This window comes from Anarrhichthys ocellatus, unplaced genomic scaffold (genome assembly GCF_004355925.1).
Source record: "Anarrhichthys ocellatus isolate YVR2014 unplaced genomic scaffold, GSC_Weel_1.0 scaffold55, whole genome shotgun sequence".
NCBI classification, from domain to species: Eukaryota; Metazoa; Chordata; class Actinopteri; order Perciformes; family Anarhichadidae; genus Anarrhichthys; species Anarrhichthys ocellatus.
In genome coordinates, this window is record NW_022280085.1 from 1,551,643 (window position 1) to 1,575,505 (window position 23,863).

The 23,863-nt window shown below is 44.6% G+C and overlaps 1 protein-coding gene across 1 annotated transcript; it reads right to left on the reverse strand.

The window, feature by feature from the left end:
* Positions 1 to 6,053: 6,053 nt before the first annotated feature.
* junbb (JunB proto-oncogene, AP-1 transcription factor subunit b) lies at positions 6,054 to 7,910 on the reverse strand. The gene has a single exon (XM_031870955.1). The coding sequence runs from the start codon at positions 7,570 to 7,572 to the stop codon at positions 6,565 to 6,567; it is 1,008 nt and encodes a 335-aa protein (XP_031726815.1). The 5' UTR covers positions 7,573 to 7,910; the 3' UTR covers positions 6,054 to 6,564.
* Positions 7,911 to 23,863: the final 15,953 nt, after the last annotated feature.

Genomic DNA, 23,863 nt, shown 5'->3' on the forward strand with positions numbered 1-23,863 from the left:
ACCCCCCCCCCCCCCCCCCCCCCCCTCTTCCAACCTGTTGGAACCACCACTGCCTGGTTTGTAATCACTGGTGTGATTTGTATGGAAACATTTCATGGATTTATCGAGGAAAGTTTGGAAGTTAAAGCAGAAGATTTCTGCATTTTCTTCTTCTTTTTCAGAGAAGGTGGATTTTTGCAAAGGAGTAGGCTTGGTTAGAGATGCAGCTGTAATCCTTTCTTGAAAACACCAAAAAAAAAAAACACAGAGCAGAGCTGAGCACAGTACGAAGTTGTCCTGCATGCACCAGAAGTATATAAACAACAATGTATTGTGATGATCTACTTGTTCAAAAGGAATGCAATCAAACCCGGCAACCCTGTCAATCAGAAGGCCGCTAACTGTTGTCATGCTGAGAAACATTTGACTGCAGTGTTGACGTCTCAAAACAACATGGCCCACCTCTGTTTACTGGAGCAGACAGTGTCCATGCAACGTCTTCTCACCACTGTCAACCACAGTTGTACTGATACAGCATGACAAGCGTGTTTACCAGCTGTCACTCAGTCTCGCCCCTTTCCCGACCATTGCTTCAAGGGAGATATTCAGATGCCCTTATATTAATAAATGCATAACTTTTAACAGTGTCAAAGTTTAATTAGACGGGCCACATTTAAAATGAACGCCTTTTGGGCTTGGACAGATTTACAGAGATTCAGCTTTGCAGCAATTGAACTGACAGCAAGGCTACGTCACCTGAATCCAACAAATGGACATCCCCCATAAATCAGGTCCCGTGAATCTTTAAATGAACCATCAATATATACTCTTTAAAAAGAATCTCATTAAAAGTGACTAATATTTGGAACTTAACACATAAGTCGTCTTGGTAATGTGTTTCTCAGTGGAATTGTGTGTGTCCTCTGCAGGTGAGATTGCAGTGAACACACACGCTGTGCCTCATGCTGATAATGCCACGCACCATTTAATGAATACAATGAGGCACAGTGTGTTTGTGTGTGTGTGTATGTGTGTGTGTGCGTGTGTGTTTCAAGCTATGTCCTCAGCCACCTTGTGCCTTTTTGATGATGTTAGTTAATAATGTGACGTTCGAATAAAAGTCATCATCACAGCAAATGACAGCTGGACAGAGGGGGTCACAAATGAGTGTCGCTCATTTAAGCTGATGACTGTGACAATGTGAGCGCTTCAGTGATAAGACTAATTGTAATACGGAAGAGAATGAGGTTATCTTTTTAATGTGTTTCAGCATCATTCCGGACTTTGTACAAGGCCAACACACACACACACACACACACACACACACACACACACACATAGTTCATCTGAGCGATGATGTTGCCTGCGTGTGTCTGTGTTGGGTTTCATCCTCTACTTGTGGATTACCTTCACATCAAGGAGGAAACATCCTCATGGATAATACAGTTCATACAATATATACTAACTATACAAAAAGGAATATACAACACAGCCATTTTAGGGACTGTATAAAAATGACCCTCCAACTAAAAGAGGCACATTTAACCTTCGAGCTAGGGTTCGTAATCTTGAGAAACTAGCAAGAGTACGCTAGATAAAAAATGAACCCGAAAACCCAGCCCAATGTTGCCAACTCTCTTTCCGATTAAAGTTGCTAGCAGCGCTAGCTCCAAAACGCGCTAAATCTAGCGCAAAAGTCATCGAGTCAGCAACACTGACAGCCCGTCCTTTCAGGCCTCCCTCAGAAGCCACTCCCCCAAAAATTATCATTATGAACGTAAACTTATTCTAAAGGCAGAGCGTGTTTAAGTCCCGCCCACACCGGAGGGGAAAACAATTCTTTGCCTCCTTATCAATATTGTCAGCTACCAAACAACAGAAAAATGCCTAATGGCTGCTGTGTGGTGGGATGCACTACCGACAGGGTAAAGAACCCAGAGCTAAGTTTTTAAAATCTGCAGAACCAAAGAAACGAGAATAGAGGCAATAAGTTGTGAGGCATTAACGTGTAAAATGGGGAAAATGTGGGATCCTGACACTCAGTAGCTTAACGTTACGTGTGCAGCAAGCATTCTGTCCAAATGTCAGTTTTAGGCTAACTATATTTCTGTAAGTTACATTAAAGTATTTTGACAATTGTAATATAGTGGAATGTGGATACATCAGAAAGCTATGCAGTTTTATGTTTGCAAGTGCCTTAGATAACTACAGTAGCTTGCCATCACATAGCTAACCCTAGCTCGCTAACAGCTAAGTCTTCCCATTCCACCTTCATTTTGGGTGCTAAAAAAATCCTTTGACATGCTGAAATCAGAATTTTTTAGCTAGCTACAGACATTAGCGTGAGCCCTTGGTTGCATATTGTAGCGCTGATTGTTCCCCCCCCCTTATTTTTAGAGTATGACACGTGCCTTGTCCCTGTGATGAAGAAAAACAAAAAACATGGCTGTTGCTAGTACTCAAAGTCTTATGGAACACTCCGGTGACACAGGTAGGCAGGCAGGTAGCCCTTTCAATGATTTAATTATAGGGCCCACCACACCTTTTCAGCAAAAGAAAACAAAATACATAACCCTCTCCATTTTCTGACATTCCCACCCTGATAATTTCCCCACAGTCCCTTACTGAAATGAAATACTGAATTGTGATCCTAGAGGCTGCGCAGACAGGCAGGTTTGTAGTAAGATGAATAATGTATGCTCTCTTCTTGTATTAGGGAACTTCTATGAAGATTGCACAATTTCCACATTATTTCCTGTTAAAGAGAAATGTTTCATATTCAAACAATATGATGAATAATCAGAATTTTAATCATCCCATCTGAGTACACAAGGACAGCTATTATGGGTGCTAAATCTCTCTGGCTTGCGGCTCAAGATCTTTAGCTGCTGTTTCAGTGTTACTCCACTAGATGACGATGTGCACCTGCAGAAACACTTCATACTACGCTGAATCACTGGCTGGTTTACTCTGTACAGTACTGTATGTGTGAATCTACAACCTGCGTTCTAGGCCACTGCTATGCTGTAGTGTTAATACACCAACATATACTAGAACGTGACCATATTCAACAAATCAACAAAATGCTGTCTACATGCCAATTCCCTGTATATTCATTCAGTGTTCAGTATGTGACAGCTTCATCATACCTCACAGCCAAATGAATGACCCCGATACATTACTGTCACTATGGGCGGATTATGAGACAATGGTTTCCTGGGCACAGACATGCAAAAGACCCCACCATCCCTCAGGAGGAAGACACGCATAAATATAGTTGTTTAGCCTCTTTTTGATGTTGTTTTGTATCTTTTTTGGCATTTAGCGTGTCTTTGTAGTCATTCTGCAACTCTTTGTAGTAACTTTGCATCTCTTTGTAATCGTTTTGAGTCTCTTTGCGGTTGTTTTATGTTCTTTGTAGTCATTTTGGGTCTATTCCTGGTTGGTGCGTGTCTCTTTGAGTTGACATTTTGTAGGTGAATGCCGTTGGGCCTCTGACACTTTGGGCCCCTGGGCTTGTCCACGGTAGGCCTGTTCACTAATCCATCCATGACTGTTACTGGCAGCATTGTGTCGAGGACAGTTGGTCCCTGACTACGACCATATGTTGAATTAATGGGACAGATAACTAATGAATCATGCTTATTTAAGTGTAAACCACTTCTGTTATCGTTATACATATGGCCTATAAAGAGTCATTCATATAGGCTTCCCACACGTGTGATACTGTTACTATGATCAAAGTGAAAACACATACATTTTACGGCCTCAATACACGCAACAGACTGTGAATAATTTCTTATTTATATGGTTCAAATGTTTCTTTTTATGACTACAACACACTTTTGCGAAACAAGGTCACATGAAAGAAAACATCCCCTTCCCCGAATCAGTTCTCTATTAGCCGGCTAAAACTGGTGATCCAACTTCTGTAAGAAGCTCAGATGGCTGCGGCAAGGTGGGAGGAATATTCATGCTTTTCGAAAAGATAACAGAAGACCGGAGAGAGGGAGAGGATGAGTGATAGAGAGCCAGGCCAGTGTGTGTGTCTGTGGGAGGGGATGGGGGCTCTTGGAGAGGAAAATCAAACCCACCCAGAGCTCTTCATACGTCACCGTTCACATCACAGATGTTCCAACAGACACTTAGTGTGGGTTGTGGGCCGAGGCGTGTGGAGAGCCCGTATGGCTTCAATTGGCTTGTTTTGTGTGTGTGTGTGTGTGTGTGTGTGTGTGTGTGTGTGTGTGCGCGCGCGCATAATAATATGTAGGCCTGCTGTGTGCGTAAATGGAGACTTCAACGCTGCAGTGATAATTAAAAAGTATTCCTTTGAGTAGTAGCTGTTCTGCTTGATGCTTGTGAGTGCAGAAGAGGTGTTATTGGGTTAATAACACTCCATATATTCATGAATATTTGAAAGAAAATAAAACATTCTGCCATACTTCATAGGGGCGGGCACTGCCATTCATATTTGAAACTGTTGAACAAGGCAGAAACAGGCACTGAGATAAATACAAAAATAAAATAATGTACATCCCCTGAAATCTAGGTTTCTTGATGAAAAGGAGAACTTGTGTGGGCGTGTCCGGTTCAGTTTCCACGTCCATGGCAGAAAAGTTAAATGGGGGAGTTGTTATTGATGGAAATTAGGCTATTTAAATACGTCAGATATAAAAGAAGAGGTTAAAACCTCTCCAAAACAGCTTGAGGTGAGAGTGCGCGCAAAACCGCAGCCCTCACTCCTTCGCTCTTTTGAAGTGGTTTTCGTGAGTACTGAGAGACAGAGAGAGAGAGAGAGAGAGAGAGAGAGAGAGAGAGAGAGAGAGAGATCTTCCTTTCTGAGTACATGCCGGCTGTCTTGTTTACTTGCACGTCACACACTGCTTTAGCAGGACAGAAATCCCCCTCAGTTTTCCTGAGACCAGCTTTGCGCACGACTTCACAGAAGCATCTATGTTGGACGGATCTATGTTTTTTTTCACACACTTTATTGGCTTCACATATTTTCCAGATAATAAGCTCCCAAATGGTCCCCTAAGTCACTTTAGTGCGCAATTAACCCTCCCTCCCATCACCTCCCCCAGTTTACATTATCATTGTTATGTGCGTCTGGGGTCCGGGAAAAACCGTTTAGTGACCTCTGGGTAATAGCGTGAGTGCTTTAATGACTCATTCACTTACACCTAACGCGGGACTCCCCCCCCCCTCTCCATACATCCATCCATCCTTTGAGCCCCCTGGTGCCGCACATATTTGGCCTCTGACGAGTCCCACAAGAATGTTGTCCTTGGCAGCGCGCACATATCCGTCCATCCACACAAGATGCTCCCGCGCGCTCCCGACGCCCACTCGCGCCTACCGCTCTGCCAAGCGGTGTGGCATCTCGAGACGCCCCCGGCATTCCTGGAGCCACTGTCACTTCCCCTCCTGCTAATCTTTTTTTTTTATATTATACTGACACCTCAAATATGTACTGCGACGGTGACGCGTGTGTGCCACCGACAGGTTGCTCCCGACGGATTTGAGAATGTAATTAAGGCTTTATATTGATTCATTTATAATAAACCTTTTTATCACAGTTCGCGTTTCACAGTGAAAACGGTGCTTTAAATGCTTACTTCCTGCTGTCATTTAGCAAATCTATCTAAATACAACAAGCTTGTTAAGTCTAAAGTTTCATAATAACAAAAGGAAATTCCGCCACCCTCGCGGAGCTCGCAGCCCTTATCGAGAAGCCCTTATCGAGAAGGAGGGAGAGAGATGGAACTAGTGTGCGTTACCTGGGCGGGGGTTTCCAGAAACCCTCCCCTGTGACGGAGTCTTCACCAGCATGCCCGAATATGGACAAGCCCGTGCGTAACAAGGAAAGGCCTACGTGCGCGTGCTATACGCTCTGTGCGTAAAAACGCGGAAACCTGAATGTGCTTGTGTCAGGACTCCTCACCGGGAGCTATGGCAACTGTTATTGTCACAATGTGGAAGTACAGAAACCCCATTTGTGATCATCTATTCCCCCCACTCTTTATGTGGGTTTCGTGTGATACTGATATGAAAACAAACACTCAAGTCCACTATTTTTTCGTTTCATTTGGAGACACTTTACTTAAATACACATCACAAATAAAAAACAAACAAAAAGACAGTGTAAACATTGGACGTCATTGGTTTGGCCGGATCAACCGGACAAACAAAAAATAATTTACACATTGAATAAATGCAGCACTGCATGACATTATCGGTTGCAAAAAGTACAAAGAAATACACTAATTATTCCCACGTTCTACCATTAGTAAACCCCGACTCGTGGGTCTGTCTGTGCACGCCGCGCTGCTCAGTGTCTGCTCGGTCTGGATGCTGCCCCGCGGTTTCAGGGGTTGAATGGTGCTTTGAGCGATGTCCAGCATCCGGAAGTACCATTTTTTCTTTTCACCCCTAAATAGCCTAAAGAGTTTGTTCTACGCACAGCTCGGCGGGCCTGTGCTGCTGTCCATGCTGACAGCACACCAGCCCGGTGTCCCGGTGCCGCGCGTGCAGAGCGCGACTCCAGTGTTATTACTTCTCAGTCAGTTAGTAGTCTCTGTCGTTTTAAAACGCCTCCAACTTGCTCGTGAGCATCAGCTGACAGCCGCTGCTCACGTGTGTCAGGACCTTCTGCTTGAGCTGCGCGACCTGATCCCGGAGCACCGACGCCGTGTTGGACAGCCCCACGTTGTCGTTCTTCAGACCCTTCACCTTATCCTCCAGCCGGGAGATGCGCTCCAGCTTGCGCCGCCGGCACTTGGTCGCCGCCAGCCTGTTCCTCAGCCTCTTGCGCTCCGCCTTGATCCTCTCCTGGGTCTCCAGGTTGATCGGGGACATGGGAGGCGAGCCGTCGCTGCTGAGCAGGTCGGGAACGGTCTGGGGCTCCTCTTTCAGTGAGACGAGCCGGTGCGGATGGAGCGCGGAGCCCGGGAGAGCGTGCTGGAACGGGTGCGCTCCGTGCGGTGCGGACTGCGGGTGGCTCTGCTGGTGCGGCGGCAGATAGCTGATGGTGGCCGTTGGGTAGCTGGACGCGGAAGAGAGGCTCGTGTTCGGGCAGTAGGCGTTCAGTGTGGTGTAGATGGGAGGCTCCGGCTGCAGGGCGGAGCCGAAGATGCCAGAGGCCGCCGCTACCGCTGCTGCTGCCGAACACGTCGTAACTCCGCCGGCTCCGATGGACACGTTGGGAGGGGGCATCTGGTTCATCTTGTGCAGCTCGTCCAGGGCTTTCACGAAGCCGTCGGCGAAGCCCTCCTGCTCATCGGTGATGCCCCGGTTGTAGAAGAACTGGCCCGGGGTCGGGGTGGTGATCACGCCGTTACTGTTCTGGATGATGAGCCTCTCCAGCTCCGGGGACGCGAGCTTCAGCGACCCCACATCATGGTGCCCCCCTTGGTACGGGTCTATCTCGGCCCTCAGCTGGGATTTCAGGCTGCGGTAGGGCTCTGTCAAGTTCAAATTCATATTCATATTCTGCTTTAGCAGTTTGTAGTCGTGCATGGCTGCGTCCGACTGACCGTAAGCCGACAGAAAAGAGTCGTCATGGTAAAAGGGCTGTTCCATCTTTGTAGACATAAAGTCGTAAGAAAAACAAGTGAGCTTACCAGCTGCTCTTTTTTTTTTAGAAACAGTCTCTCGATAATCAGTAAAATGTCAGTGTCAGCAGAGAGCGTGCACCAACTCGTCGTCTCTCTCAACAGTGTCCCGAGTTATTCAAAAAGGGGATTTCAATATCGCTCCCAAAAAAGAGTGAAAGTCCAAAGTCCAACAAACAGCTCAGTGTCAGAAGTCTTTCTTCAGTGTCTGATCGCTGTTGTCTTTTCTTCTTCTTCGCAATCCCGCGGAGGAAAAACAAGTTATAACTCGGTTTGGAATTCCTAAATTCTAAATGATGCTTGGTTCTCGAGCGCTCGTTGAGGTGTGTTCGGTCGGGTCGGAACCGTGCCTATTTATATAGGCATACACACGCGCTCTCGCTGTCGGGGCAATGCGGCGTCGCGATTGGGCGAGCAGCTCGGAGTCCACGCCCAGCGAGTGCGACGTTGAGTGACGCTATTGCCGGGAAGAGGCAACTGTAAACAAGCCTGTAGGCATGGGAGAGAGAGAGAGAGAGAGAGAGAGAGAGAGAGAGAGAGAGAGAGAGACCGTCAGAAATAGAAGAGTCCGCTTTATTTATCTTTAGTTATACAGCCTTGTAGGTTGAATAAGCGGCCCGTTGGATAAGCGAAGAGGTGAGGTGTCTCTGTTAGAACAAACCAGTGCTTTTTAATTCACCCGTCCATGTTGTTACGTTGTAAACAAATAAAAAATAATAGCGCTTATTATTATTTGTTTGAGTTAATCTACTTTTACAAATGTCACATTAAATACGTTATCAGCTCATGTGCACGCGATGTTCGCCCCCATTAGATATGAATTATGGCCTCTATATAAAACGCCGGACTGCTATGCTGTTTATTTTGAATCCACGCTGCGGAGGAAGTCCTAAATCCTTAAATGGGCACGGTGACGTTCCGGTTTCCTCTCCGGGAGAACCGGGAAGCCACGCCCAGCCGGGCCTCATTCCAGCGGCAGTCCTGCTCCAGCTCCTGAATAAAAAAAAACATCCATGTGTTTGCGACACAGTCGGGGACTTTCTGTCTCGTGTGTGTGTGTGTGTGTGTGTGATCAGTGACAGAACAACCCCCCCCCCCACACACACACACACAGACACAGAGAGTATCCTGACAGGTTTGCGAGGTACTGCTGATGTCGGGCAGTAACCTGAGTAACCCTGCTTTGATCACGCGTGGGAAATACAGGAAACTTTGTCCCACCACGAGCCGAAAAACAGTCAATTATCTCAAGCAGGAAGATAATTGTCGCCTTTTGATGTATAAAGCCTGTTTCACAAAAACGAAAAGGAAAAAAAACAACCTTCATTTGGTTTTGCTTTTCAGGTAATTGGGAGTTGCGGTGCCCTCTCTAAGAGCGCAGAGAAAGGAAATGCGATTCCTCAGTCGCGCACCTGTTTCAGTTGCGGAGAAGGGAACCTTTGTCTCCTGTTTGTAATTCTTCCAACGCCCACGCAAACACAAGTGCCTCCGCCGATGTAGCCCACATCGCCGCACAGACAAAACGAGCAAGGTAGGATGCTTTGCTTCGCCAGGCGCTGAATTCTCCAGGCTGCACCTGAAGGATGACCAGGAAACACATCAACAACAGATGACTTATTTACAGGTGTCGGCTGGAGACGAGGCCAGAATACATTCACTGAGTAATGAAACGAAACAGGCAGGAAATCCGTCTGGATCAGTGGTATACTTTTGTTGTTGTTGTGATCCCCACAGCTCTATCAGAGGAGCTCGAGGCCCTGATTCATCGACACTGACATGTTCCAAATATGTTCTTACGAATCAGAATAACACCATTAATTATACAAAAGTGGCAACAATATTTCCATACTATTGAATTGTCAATGCCACTTAGAGTAACAGTAGCTGGACGCTATTTCAACTGTTTATTCACTCTACTGCTCTTTACTTAAAGCTACTACAAGGAACTTTTAAATTGCTTTGATTTTGGCGGTCCCTATGAGCATAAGTGGTAGTGCTCCCGAGCACCAGAGTCCCTTTAGAAAGCCTCTTTTTTTTTTACTGCAGCAGGATCTGATGGCCTTTCACCGCTCGGTCTTGGTTCTGGTTCTCCCGGGGCTCCCATTCCCTCCAGTGGACCCGGCGTGTTGTTGGTGCCCAGCGGGGACCGGCGGTGCCGCGAGGCTAAGCTCTGCTCCTTGACCGAGGAAGGAGACGCTGCTGCCAGGGAGCGGAGCTCCGACTGCAGGTTGAAGTGGGGCAGCAGGGCTGGATCTGGGTCTGTCCGTGGTGGGCTGGTTGCTGCTTAGTTGGAGGCCCTGATGGAGTCTGAGCTAGAGGAGTTTCTGGTCAACCTGCATGATCTTGTTTGATTTTGGCAACAATCCAACCCAGTGGTTTTGTAGACAATTGCATTCAAAATAGCTGTATGGAAATAGGCAATCTTCTCACTGATGGTCTCGTTTACTTATATTGATAATATAGACGCATCAGATTTACATTGAAAACGTTTCATAACTAGTTAAAAGTTCCTCACAGTAACTTTAAAATATAGTTAATTACAAAATAGAACCCAGCAAACTCCCATATTAAACAAGAATATCATCATATTTTAAAATATTACAAAAGAGGTGCAGCCCCACCCTTAAATGTTTAACCATTGCCGTTGTCATCCACAAAAATGTCAGTCGGTTGTGTATCCAACCTGTGCCGGAGAAGGGGGGGTGGATCTAGCTTTCAACAGCTTTTCCCTTCAGCACTGAACACTCACAAGTACCCTGTGGCAACATGTACTTGCTGTGAAAAGTACATGCTGAGATATTTGCTCAGACAGACCCTGTTATCATGTTACGGCTTAAAGAGGGAAACACTCCTGTTAGGACAGAAGTTACTCAACGTCTTTTTTCAAATATTACAGCAAGGAGAAGACAACTGTTCACCATCTTCGCGACATGACTCGAAAGTTGGCCTGAAAGTCTGAAATCCCAACTTTTAGGGTCTCCGCGCCTGATCACAATGACCTAATGTCAAGTAATTCTCTGGTATTCTGAGCGACTATTTTAATTCTATGCCTTTTTGTCCGTATCCATGGAAATATGAATAAACAGAGGAAAACAACGGTTCCTGGCAGTGTTATGCCTCCACTTTGCCACCTCCCTTATAAATTCTATTCTCTGTGCAGCTGCCTGCTTCTGCTGCTGCTCTGCTCTGCTCGGGTTTACGTTTTTTATTCAGCGCTGCGGTAGAGGCTGACCACAGTCCCAGTGACATTTTGGCAAAGCACAACAGTATAGGGTCCACAGCGGTAAGTGTTTACGGGAACACTCGTGAGGTGGCACCGTGCCATCCTGCCAAATGTTAGTCAAAAAACACCCATGTTACTCAACCAGTGGGAGGGACAGACGTGTGAACGTTCAGACAGATGTACAGTGTGTTCCAGATAAATATGTGATAATTTCTTTTGTCCTGAACAATCTCTGTTGATCACCACATCGTGAACAATGGTGCTGTGAATTTTGGGCGGATTCAGCTCTAAACAACAACATGTGGTGATTAGTTGAACATTTCAGTTATCAGGTTTCAGCTTTTGCGAAAAAAAGAAAGGAAAAAAAAAAAAGGTGGCCGACGTCTTAGTCACATCTTGATTAGTCACATCTCAGTTCAGTCTGTTTAGATTTAGAGATGGTCTGTGTACTCGAGTACAGAAATTCCTTCCTCTGACTTCTGCTTTTTTTTCTTCTTCTAAATAAGCCCAAAAACTGCGCCAGGCTTTTGTGTTCATGTTCTTTATGCATATTTTTTTGGGCAAACTTTCAAAGAGTTCCAGGGCAGGACAAGCTGCTTGGCAACAGACTCGGTTTAACAGTCGGGATCACATGGACGAGTGCCAAAACCAACTGAGTGTTACCTGCTCTGGTTCCTGGGTGAGTTGGGGAAAGGCAAGGCCTGAGGGTGGAAAGAAGCTGTTTCCCGTAATATTAAGCAAAGTGTGGGTGTGTGTGTGTGTGTGTGTGTGTGTGAACAAGCACGTATATCACTTAGGGTGGAGTATACATGAGTGTAGAATTTGTTTGACCACAATGTGAACATCTACTTGAAGGGAAGCGATAAGAAAGATTCAATGGAGTGGTTATTCACCATTTCCCGCTTTGGAAAATGTTTTTACTTCTCATTAAAGTGGTTTTTTTTTCTGATCCTCATAGATGTAGAATGAGCTGTTGACATTTTGTGGCTTCATTCCAAAATCAAGTAAGTAAAGGAGGGGCATGTTCAAAAGCAAAGGTGCCTTCTTTGATGCCCCTATTGTAGATAAACATGATAAAGTGCCCTTTAAGATGTCCTTCCAGTGGAGAAAACATGATAAAGTGCCCCTTAGGATGCCATTCCAGTGGAGAAAACATGATAAAGTGCCCTTTAGGATGCCCTTATTGTAGATAAACATGATAAAGTGCTATTTAGGATGCCCTTATTGTAGATAAACATGATAAAGTGCTATTTAGGATGCCCTTATTGTAGATAAACATGATAAAGTTACCTTTAGGGTGCCCTTCCAGTGGAGAAAACATAACAAAAAGCCCTTTAGGATGCCCATCCACTGGAAAAAAGGCAAGGCAAGGCAAGTTTATTTGTAGAGCACATTTCAACAACAAGGCAATTCAAAGTGCTTCACATAAAACCATTAAAACATCAAAACATAAGGCAAAATAAAAGGAGATTTAAAAACATTTAAGAACATTGATTGAAACATTAAAAACAGTCATTAAAACACTAAAAAGCAGTGTAAGAAATAAAATACAGTAGTATAGTAAAATGCAGAAATTGATTAATATCCTTGAATGTGGTTCAATTAAAGGCAGCAGCAAACAGAAAGGTCTTCAATCTTGATTTAAAGGAGCTGAGGGTCTCAGCAGACCTGCAGCTTTCTGTGACTTTGTTCCAGATATGTGGAGCAGAAAAACTGAACGCTGCTTTGTTTAGTTCTGACTCTGGGAACAGAAAGTAGACCGGTCCCAGACGACCTAAGGGGTCGGGATGGTTCATAAGGTAACAGCAGATCAGAGATGTATTTTGGCCCTAAACCATTCAGTGCTTTGTAAACCAACAGCAGGATTTTAAAGTAAATTCTTTGTTGGACAGGAAGCCAGTGCAAAGACCTCAGAACTGGGGTGATGTGATCCACCCTCCTGGTCTTAGTGAGGACTCGAGCTGCAGCGTTCTGAATCAGCTGCAGCTTTCTGACTGACTTGTTACAGAGACCTGTAAACACACCGTTACAGTAGTCGAGTCTACTGAAGTTGAATGCATGGACAAGTTTTTCCAAATCCTGTCCAGACATAAGTCCTCTAATCCTTGATATATTCTTCAGGTGATAGTAGGCTGATTTTGTAATTGTCTTGATATGGCTGTTCAGGTTGAGGTCTGAATCCATAACTACACCTAGATTTCTGGCTTGGTTTGTGGTTTTTAACATCAGTGATTGAAGCTGAGCGCTGACTTTCAATCGTTCGTCCTTGGTACCAAAAACAATTACTTCTGTTTAATTGAAGAAAATTCTGGCACATCCAGTTGTTGATTTGTTCAATGCAGTTACCCAGCCCTTGTCTGGGATTATAGTCCCCTGGTGATATAGTTATGTAGATTTGTGTCTCGTCTGCATAATTATGATAACACACTTTGTTGTTTTCCATAATCTGAGCTCATGGAAGCATGTAGATGTTGAACAGAAGAGGCCCCAGTATTGAACCTTGGGGAACACCACATATCATTTTAGTCAGCTCTGATGTGTAATTAGCTACAGACACAAAGTATTCTCTGTCCTTCAAGTAGGATTCAAACCAGTTAAGTGCTGTGCCAGAGAGTCCCACCCAGATTTTTAGTCTTTCTAGGAGTATGGCATGGTCGACCATGTCGAATGCAGCACTGAGATACAGTAATACTAAGACAAAAATTCTGCAATTGTCTGTGTTTAAGTGGATGTCGTTGAAAACCTTAACAAGAGCAGTTTCAGTACTGTGGTGCTGTCGAAAGCCTGACTGGAAGACATCAAAGCAGTTATTTACGGGCAAGAATTTGTTCAGCTGTTGAAAGACCGCTTTTTCAATTATTTTACTTAAAAATGAGAGGTTTGATATTGGCCTATCATTTTTCATTGTTGCGGAGTCTAAATTAGCCTTCTTTAGGAGTGGTTTAATAACTGCAGTTTTTAGGGCTTGTGGGAAGACACCTGAGAGAAGGGATGTGTTTACTATTTGTAAAAGATCAGTGGTCTTGCAGTTTGAAATATGTTTGAAAAAGTGTGTTGGTAGAATATCCAAGCAGCAGGAGGATGACTTCAGATGTATAATGTCTTCTAGGCTTCTAAGATCGATTGAATGATATTGTGCCATGATATTTCAATGGATGTTATTAAAACATAATAAAAAGCCCTTTAGGGTGCCCTTCCAGTGGAGGAAACGAGATGCAGTGCACTAATGGGTGCCGGTAAATGTAGAAAACTTGGTGCAGTGCCATATAAGCTGCCCTACATGCTAGAAATCTTTCTGCACACTGGTGCCCTTTTTATTCATTTTTCCGCCCCGGCCACTCAGACAGCCTGAGTCCTCCAACGTTTCGTAGTACTTCTTTTTGACAATGTCACCAATGCCTACACATGGGAAAATCCCCTTAATTTCTTCGCCCTATAGATTCTGTCTCTTAACAAAGCAGGCTTTCACAATAAGGTGCTTATGGTGGGGATTGAGCTCTCCTTACCTCCTCCTCTCAAACCGTCCCATTGTGCCTCGCCACCTCTGCACAACTCTCCTTTTGTCAGCACTGGGCAGCAGCCTGCTTGTCGTCTGCTTCTCCACAACGCAGGGCCCCTTTCGGTTGCTCCATCTCCGTGACTCAGAGCGGCCGGGGCCAATCTGAGGTCAAAGCCCCGAGCTCAGTCCTCACTTCAGAGTCTTTCCCCTGACCTTCACAACTCCTCCAAACACCCACTCAGCAGAAAAGTGTCGGGGTTATAGCGCAGGGAGAGCGGGTGGGCAAGGGGAAAAAGAAAGACAGGCTCAGTCAGATGAGGTTTGTTTGTTAAGTGCCCTCTTGACAGAGTGGCTGACTCCTTCATTTGGACATAATGGGGCCTCTCATCCATAGCGTCGCTGTTCTCCTTTGTGACTGTGGTCACTGTATTGCCAGGTCTATTAATAGAAGGGTCCATCATCGTTTACATCATCATCATCATCAACAGCAGCGTCCTCGTCAACATCACATGACGGCCCGATGGTGTTTACCTCCGCTCCCCTCTATTAATCCCGAACTGACCATGTTGATCTATTAACATCTAAGCCCGCTGATGGTACTGACAGCTTCAACTTCATTTCGCCTTTGTGTGCCAATAATTTGAAGGCTAAAGTTCATGATATTTCTAATCAGAGATGCTTGATTGATTCCAAGCCTGACATGCATCAGTGCATATATTGGAGCATCTTTGAGGCCTCGAATTCGGCCTTCGTATTGTACAGGAACTGTTGTGTTACATTGAAGGGCCCATGATCTAACAGTACTGGGACTTGTTTTCAAAAAGCTAATAGACTAATTATAGAAGTAATCATGTTTTATGGGAAGCATCTTGAAGAAATGATACCAGAGAATTTCAATTTAGTTTGATTATGATCAAATGTATTTTTAGTTACAGTAGCAGCATGGTTCTAGGGATGGCAATGTCAGGCTGTTTGGTCGGTCTGCTGCTTTGATCCAGAATGAGATATCTAAAGAGCTATTGGATCGATTGCCATACAGACATTCGTGGTCCCCAGAAGAGAAATTATCACTTTGGAGACCCCCCTGCTCTGTCCTTTAGCACCACCGTGAGGTTCACATTTGTGGTTATTGGTGAATTGTCTAACAACTGTCAGATGCAATTTGGTATGTTCATGTCCCCCTCAGGATGATCCCGTCATTGTTCATTAAGTGTCATCATCAGGACAATATTTAAAGTTGTTAATTTTTGTCCAAATATGTGCAAAACCGATGACATCATTCCCATCAGCCTCGGCAGTACTTTGTTTTTAGTGCAAATTAAAGGTTAGCATGCCAACACTCTAAACTAAATAAATGTACATGTAAAGTACTTTACAAAATGATTTGTTATATTTGTTATAATTATATATTTCAACTTGTTGAAAAGCAAGGCCCTCCCCATCATTATTAATGGAGCAGTGGGCCACGTTCTGCAGAGAGATGGTGGGGAGAAGCGGTTAGAAAGAACCGTTCGTCAGTCAAAAGTGTGGGTCACCGATGTCAGTGCCGGAGGTCAACATGTTTGGCATCCCGTCCTCCGCCTCCCTTCGCTCTTTTTCCGTTTATTGGTCTATATAGTGCACACACATGCAATCATGGTAATTAATGCTGAATGTGCTCTTAATGGTCTTGCCCTGTGCAGACTTATAAGTTAAAAAGCCACGGAGCCTGTAGCACAAGAGGACATTTAGCGCAGCAGAGGGGAATGCGGGGGTTGAGGGTGTTGTGGCATGAGAGAACAATTGGCTCCAGATCTTTGTGTGAGAGTGTGTGTGTGTGCGTGTGTGTGCGTGTGTGTGTGTGTGTGTGTGTGTGTGTGTGTGTGTGTGTGTGTCATGAGAGTATAGGGCAACTAGAGGCAGGGATTTGAGATGGCACACATTTCCTCTGCACAGTCTTGAAGTGGCAAATAATACGCCGCGCCAATTCCTCTTCTCCACCAAAGCCTCCGCGCCTTCGATGCCAGCGGCGGGCTCCCGCTGGGCTTTCGAGCGACATTGACATTCCATTTGAGCGGGTCTTCTCAGTTATGGTTTGGCTCGGTCACACAGCCACAGCCACTCGGCGGTGTGTGTGTGTTTCCTTTTGCTTCTTTATCTGCCACATGGTCGAAACATGGCTTTGGCTTTTAGAGTGTTGCCATGTCAGCCTCCACGGCCCAGTGAGCACTAACCCTGATTTCAACATTGATTTCTGGTTGAAAAAGAGTTGATTTGGGGTCTGAACGTCTTAGACGTATTTTAGCCGTCTTTTGAACCGGTTGATGGTTTGTTCAGTTGTAGGTTGAAAGAGATGCGATTTTGGTTACTTTAAACGTATTTCTCCAAAATCATATTACGCTGGCCGTTGATATGTGGTCTACACGAAGACATTATTTCAACGCATTCAATGTCTCATACAAAACTTCGTAAATATGGAACTATAGACTGTGTGCTGTCAACAAGAAGCTCCCAGGACATCGTAATGAGAGCAGAGCACATTATGTCTGTATAATCACATAAGTTCACGTAAAATACAACTCTGTGTTTACTGCTGTAACACGCATGCGCACGGACTCAGTGCAATTTTCTAAGTTAGAGACGCTGGCGTGCTGTCTGCACGATGCTAGCTAGCTTACTGAGTTGATGAGCGAAATGAACGAGCTGACAGAATAAACGAGGCTTCACGCTAAGGACATACTCTGTAAGTACTTGAACTACTTTATTCCAATATTGCAAACCGAAATATCATTACCAAACCATTAATATCATGTTATGCTCATCATGGTGGCGAGGCTGCTAGCAATTGTAGCGTTAGCATGTTAGCTTGTAGTGTTAGCATGTTACGAAGGTAAACATAGACACGTGTGTTAGTTAATATTGGAGACACTTTCTTTGTGGACTGTCCCTGTAGCCCAACGTTATAAAATAGAGGACATTTCACATGTAAACTACACGTGTATTTTCCGTATTTTTCTTACTGTCCGTAGTAATACGGACAGCGAGTGGGGCTGTACACATTTTAAATACTTGTTTTATTTACAGATGTCCAGCTTGAAAATATGGCAGATCTCCTGAAACCGGCTCCTGTGTGGCTTTGAAAACGACATTTAAAGAAGGAGAAGGAGATTATGGTTTTATATAAAGAACATTGTTTATATTCATATTGTGCTTTAATAAATACAAATGAACTGTTGCCTGTCACTTGGTCTTTTGTCCTGTAAGTGGAAACTGTTGATGTGTTACTAACATTAAGTATTTAGTTGCTACATATTGATCTGAGAGCATTTTGACGGTTAAAACATGGTGACGTTGAAATCACGTTGAAAAGTGAAAAGTTTTTAGCCGACTATTTGTAGACGTTGATTCAACGTTCACGTTTAGACCATATTTCAATATGATGTCCAATACTGGCTTTCAACTGATAAATGTGGATGTGGTTTCTTAGTAAGCCTCTATATCATAATATATTATTATTAGCACAATGTAGAGGACGAAAAATTATAGTATTGCAAATCACGTTTAAATCTGGTCTAAGGGTGAACGTTTAATCAACGTCTACAAATAGTCGGCGAAAAAACTTTCACTTTTCAACCAATTCTGAACATCTTTTCAACATTGGGCGTAGACGTCTTTTAAACATCTATTCAACGGAAAAATGCTCACTGGGGGAGCTCATTATCTGTTTTGTTTTTTTAGAATGATATAAATCATCCACCCGAGCATTTGTTCCCTCTCTACGGAGGTTTTTCAGCCAACACAGGCTGATTTGAAAGCAGCTGCGGCTCTCTTTGCAACCCTTAACTCTTTGATAAACAATTAAATCTTGTTTATTAGAAATATGTGTGTGTGTGTGTGTGTGTGTGTGTGTGTGTGTGTGTGTGTGTGTGAGAACAATCACATATGCTCTGCAAAACTCCCCTTTCCTCTTCCCCTGTCAGCAGTTGTTTCTTGCCTGTGTTGAGTCTCATCCTCAGTCTGGTCCACTTCCTGGTTTCCCTCCTAGTCAGAGTCCAAATAAATAAAACGGAAGCTTTGCAGCGCTAGACAGCAGGACGTCATAGTGTAGGTAAAGCCAGACCAGGGAATCCCTTCAGGGGGGGGGGGTATTAATGATTGTGGAGGTCATGACCTTGAGGGGAATGACGTCACTGGTAGGCAAAAGTGATGAGGCGCAGAGTTCGAGCCGATGACAGGGGAGTGAGTAAGTTTCAAGTCACACTCGAATCCTCATTACTATAAACAAACAGCAACACAATCACTCACACAACACACATGTGCTTTGAGTCTGCTCGTGACACAAATCCGCTGGGATTTTCTCAGGTTAGGGATACTTCTGAGTAAAGCAGCGGCAGCAGTTTCTGGGGGCAAACGTTTTTTTTTCTTTTCCGTCAACATAAAAAGACAGCAGATTCTCCGGCTTTTGTCTGCGTTGGCAACTCTTATTAAGCCTCGGGGAGCCTTTGCGTGATCCCGTAACCCGAGCGCCATTTCCCCGACGTCCGGGACCAGGCACGTCTTAAACAGGCCCGGACACGGACGCTCCTCGGGGTGAATCAGTGCCTGTAAAAATCATCCGACTCCCCCGCAAAACACCCACATATTTCCACCACTCACACAAACACACTGCGCTCCGCTCTCACTCACAGTCACAGTCTTGCTCACATATGTAAATTTTTATTTTTTTATTTTTTTTGCTGGTGCACCACCTCGTAGGCAGCTTGAAGTGATGAGACAAACACACACACACTCACACACACACACACACACACACACATGCACACCTCGTAGTGCCCCGTGCCTCAGCTCGGCCTGCTATCAGACATGTTTTTGTGTCTCACCTCAGCTGGCAATTACTGTTTGCGTGTTCTGCGCCCCGGACGATGATCTCGTGCAGAGTAGATGCCGAGGTTAGCATTAGGAGCCGTGTTGGGTGGAGGCAGGCAGGGACAACCACAGGCAGCACAATTAGCAGATCTCGGTCTGGTATGCGCACGCTAATTACCTCACGTTTAATGTAGTTTACCTTAAGTAGTGCATTTAGGACGCTTGGCTCCAAATATAGACTCTCCATGGGCAATTAAGGAGTCTTGTTTGGTCACAAATCTCTAATTGTTTGCACGGCAGAGTTGTTTACGAGTCTTTCAAGAACAGAAGGTATCTGGCTGGATTCGAGCCGTTTGAAGGTCGTTACAACTTCAGAGATTTAAAGGAATAGTTTGACTTTTTGAAGAAAGACACTTACCAGGATTTGTTTTACTTGCCAAGAGTTTCAAATACTTTCGTATCTGTACAGTAAACTTGAAGCTACAGCTAGCAGACGGTCAGCTTAGATTAGCTGGACAGCTAACCTGCTAACCAATGTTAAAGCGAAACATTTTACAGTTTGGTTTTTGTCCTCCTGATTAAACAAATAAGATAGAACTTGTGTATGAGTGAACTTTTTTTTAGTGCTGTTCATTGTATTTCGTGAGCTGTTTCCAGTGCTAATGCTAAGCTAGGCTAACCAGCTGCTGGAAAGTAGCTGCATATTTACCGCACATACATGCAATCTAACTTTCACCCCAGAAAACAAATACACACGACTTCCCAACTGTCCATCTATTCCTTTACATTTCTATAACATCCATACAACGTGTATTGATTTTGCACATCTCCTAAAAACACAGCAAACAAACGTGCGCAGCATCAGAAGCCTTCAGATATGTTTTTTTCCCTGAAGTCAAGAACAAACACGTTCCCCCTTCATATCTCACTTTGAAAGTTTGGGCTTAGTCATATTCACAGTGCCTGTCAAACAGTTCACTGATTTGCCATTGCTCATCACCGTGTCAGTCTGGGCAAATTCAGAGGTGTCCTCGTTCTTTTTTTCTTTTTTTTATCGCATCCACCTCCGTGCTAAAGAAAAGTTTGTTAGGCTGCGTTTTTTGCAGAGCTGTAGTGGTTAACCTCTGTTCTCGACAACAACAAAAGAAATAACACATTATTTTGTCAAAAGAATCTTGGAAGAGGTTCGGCGTTCGGATGTTGCCTCAGAAAGCACCATTCGGTAACGCATTCTTCACATGAGCAAAAAAAAAATGTGAGCGTGATGCACAGGGCCCGATGTTTCCTGTCGTGGCTGCTCGCGTTTTTTGAAGCGCAGCTGTTAATGGGGCTCTTGCTCGGTGTTTCACTGTAAAGCGCGAGGACAGAAATAGCAGAAAAACAATGCCTGGCGGCTAGAGGCTCGCATCCATAATGACCCCGGCCTTGTGATTGAAGAGGCCCCTCTAAAAGGCAGAGCAGGTGGAAGTGTAGGTGGTCTCCCCCCAGCAATCTCCTCCACAACCTGAAGAACAACACACACATGCTGATAGATGTTTTTCACTTCACTCCCTCACTCTCCAACACTCACTCATAGATACAGAATTTCACTGGTTCCTTTCATACCCTCACAAGTTTTAGCTACCGGACCCCCTACACACACACTGAGCTGGCTAAAGAGTACTTAATTCTATTTCTGGGTCCCTTAATGGCCTTTATGGGTATTTTAATGTGATTAGAATCCCTATGAGCCCCTCTCGAGGGACTGATGGTAGTCACCTACTCTGTATGCTCTTGTAATCCATGTTCCTCTCATTTTTTTCAACATTTTGAATCTTGCATCTCGGTCTGACGCCAACTTTCTCTTCTGCTGAGTAATAAGGAGAGTTGTGCTCCCATCCCATCCGCAAGTGACTGTTTGAGAGCATCTCCGTTCCGTCTATTTGAAAGTGCTGCAACGCCCCCATGACGCTAAAGAGGGAAATGAGTTTCGGTGTCAGATGTGAAAGGAACTTTAAAGCGTAAACTTTGGCCGGCATCTGCGCATTCAGTTGGCTTCATCTGTATCCCACCACGAGCACTCTGTAACTGACTTCTCAGCTCAGCCTTTGCAGTTACTCACCCGGAGAACTGTACCAACTGTGTGTATGTGTGTGTGTGTGTGTGTGTGTGTGTGTGTGTGTCCAACTTTCATTTGATGTTATCTGGCTGTAACCCCTGCCAAGACCATGAGCATTCAAAATCTGTGACTCACAAAACACTCTTGACATCTGATCCTGAATATATGGACACGTGTATGCTGCTTCTGATCTGAAATGGAAAAGTAATTTATGCCTTTAGTTGTGGTATCGGATGAGTAGATTGGTTTCTTTGTGCTTCTTGACAGATAAATGTGAATGTTGTGTGCAGATGATTGCATGCAGGTGGATCCACACGCAGATGTTTTCTCCCTGCTGAGTGGGTCAGAAAAACATGCACATGAACACACACATGCTCATATGCTCATAGTGGCTTTCTCTCCCCAGCTGCCCTCCCATCACATATACACATATAGTCACTCACATACACTCAAGCCTGAAATGACAGACTGGCAAAACGTTAGCAATTAGCTGGTGAGCACAGTGGAGCATTTAGCAGCTAAAAAGCCGCATATTACAGGAGTTGGTGGAGACCAAAACCGAGCTAAGGAGAGTATTAATTGGACTTCTGTTCACCAGGTGGCCAGAAACACATGAATTCTAATGTCGCTCTATATCTGCTCGATAAATAAGCAACTGTTTGCTAAAAAATTCAGAACTGTATAAGTAATAATATGCCAGTGTTGTGTTAGGAGCTAAAAATGACCCAAAAATCTGTTACCTTAAAAATTCTCTATATGACATTCAGAGCATTAATATTGCATAACTATTTGTTGGGCCGTGCACGCCTTTTAGTGAATGTGAGGGTGCCCCACTGGCTAGCTCATGGCCGCTATGTAGCACTGCGCTGATTTGGCGGTTACAGCTGATAACGTCATCCTGACTGACGGTGTCATAGCATAGCCTCCGGGTTCCCCCCCAAGTCTGTTAGCTCTGTCAGCACTGTTGCCATTGTTTGCGCTGCTAGCACTGTAAGCACCGTTAGCTGCCAGTCGCCAGCTCAGCCGTCGCCATGTTGAGAGTCGTGTGGAAGCACAATATATGCTCTGAATTTCGAATGTAGCACCTTTAAACATACCTTTACCATAACCTATTTGCCACTACTACAGTATTGTTCTAAATATACCGTAGTTGCAGATATTGCAGAAATTACCAATTTTTTTAACTTTGGCATTGGCCTCTATTTATGCGACCCTTTCTGTTGTTTACTGTACTTTGTTTTCCCCCTCTTCCCTATCCTCAGTTCACCCTTAACTATCCTTCTGTACAACGTGCACCTGTGCTTCAATAAAACAATCTAGCCCACCATCTCTGGTCCGCCCACCGGATAACACAAACCACCTTGCCAAAAGCCTTGATCAGGGGCAGCGTGTGCTCGCAACCACATTTGCTCACAGCAGGCGCAGTGCTTCAGACTGATGCGTGCGTGAGTGCAGCCACTTAAAATGGGCCATTCAAAGCCATGTGGACCCAGCAGGTGCCTCTTCTACCCTATTTTCTGCATACACAACCCCCCTCTTTTTTACTCCTCTTCTTCATCCTCCTCCCTCTCCCCACGCTAGCTTGCCTTAGCCATCCACCCACATCTGTGTATCAATTAGGAAGGATCAGAGGGCAGAACGTTGCCCTGAGGCAAATCATCTGCAGCATCAAACCTAATCACATTAGTACTGACTCTTTTACACGGGTTGTTACCCTCCGTCAGCTGGCTGAGTGTCTCCTGTGGGAATGAATGGATGTTATCTAACGCCTGTGCACGCTTTTCATCTCCCAGCTTGCACATGGCAGCGAGAAGGAAGTTGCATTGATAAACACCTATATTATGGATTGCAATATTTGCGTAGTTTTGTCATTGAGCTCAGATCACTGTAGGACGTCCCGACTAACCCGTGTCCTTCCTCGCAGATGTGGCTTCCTGTGCTGCCGCGGTAGTAGGGTTTTCACACAGGATGTTGAGGGGGCAGAGAGGCTGTTCTGATCGCATCCTATGGTAGTGTGTGTATGTGTGTATTCTTATCAGGTGTTTATTTCAGTGAAAGACGCAAATGGCAAACGTAAATGCTACTGTGACCACTGATTGTGTCTGTGATACGTGCATATACTGCCATCAAAGGACGCACAGCTGTACAGATTAATAACGACACATTTTCCACAGGTCAGCCTTTTTCTGACTCCTACCAGTTTAACACAACCGAGGTGTTGTATTTTTGTGGGTGTATGTTATATCTGACAATCATCGTACGCAATGATTTTTAGACATTTCAACATTTCAACACTTGATCCACATTTTCTCAAGAAATAAGCAGATAAGCGTCGGAACCCTTGTTGTCCAGCTGTGTGCCTTTCTCAGAACAGAGTGTTCCGAGGTGCATTTGGGGACAAACCTGAAGACCAGCTGAAATCTACAATTATTAAATATTATCTACACCAACTTCCACCAGATCGTTGAGTCTTTGACAGTCAGGTAGGAGCATAAACCTTTCGACTGAGTAAATACATTAGGCGACACAGGAGTTCTGGTAGTGGTCCGTCCCAGACTTGTACTTCGAGAGGCAACAGTGAGTCACTGAAGCGTACAGTCTGGTCT

Bases quoted from the DNA above. Each gene is read 5' to 3' on its own strand.
- junbb (XM_031870955.1), bottom strand. From the start codon at position 7,572: ATGTCTACAAAGATGGAACAGCCCTTTTACCATGACGACTCTTTTCTG.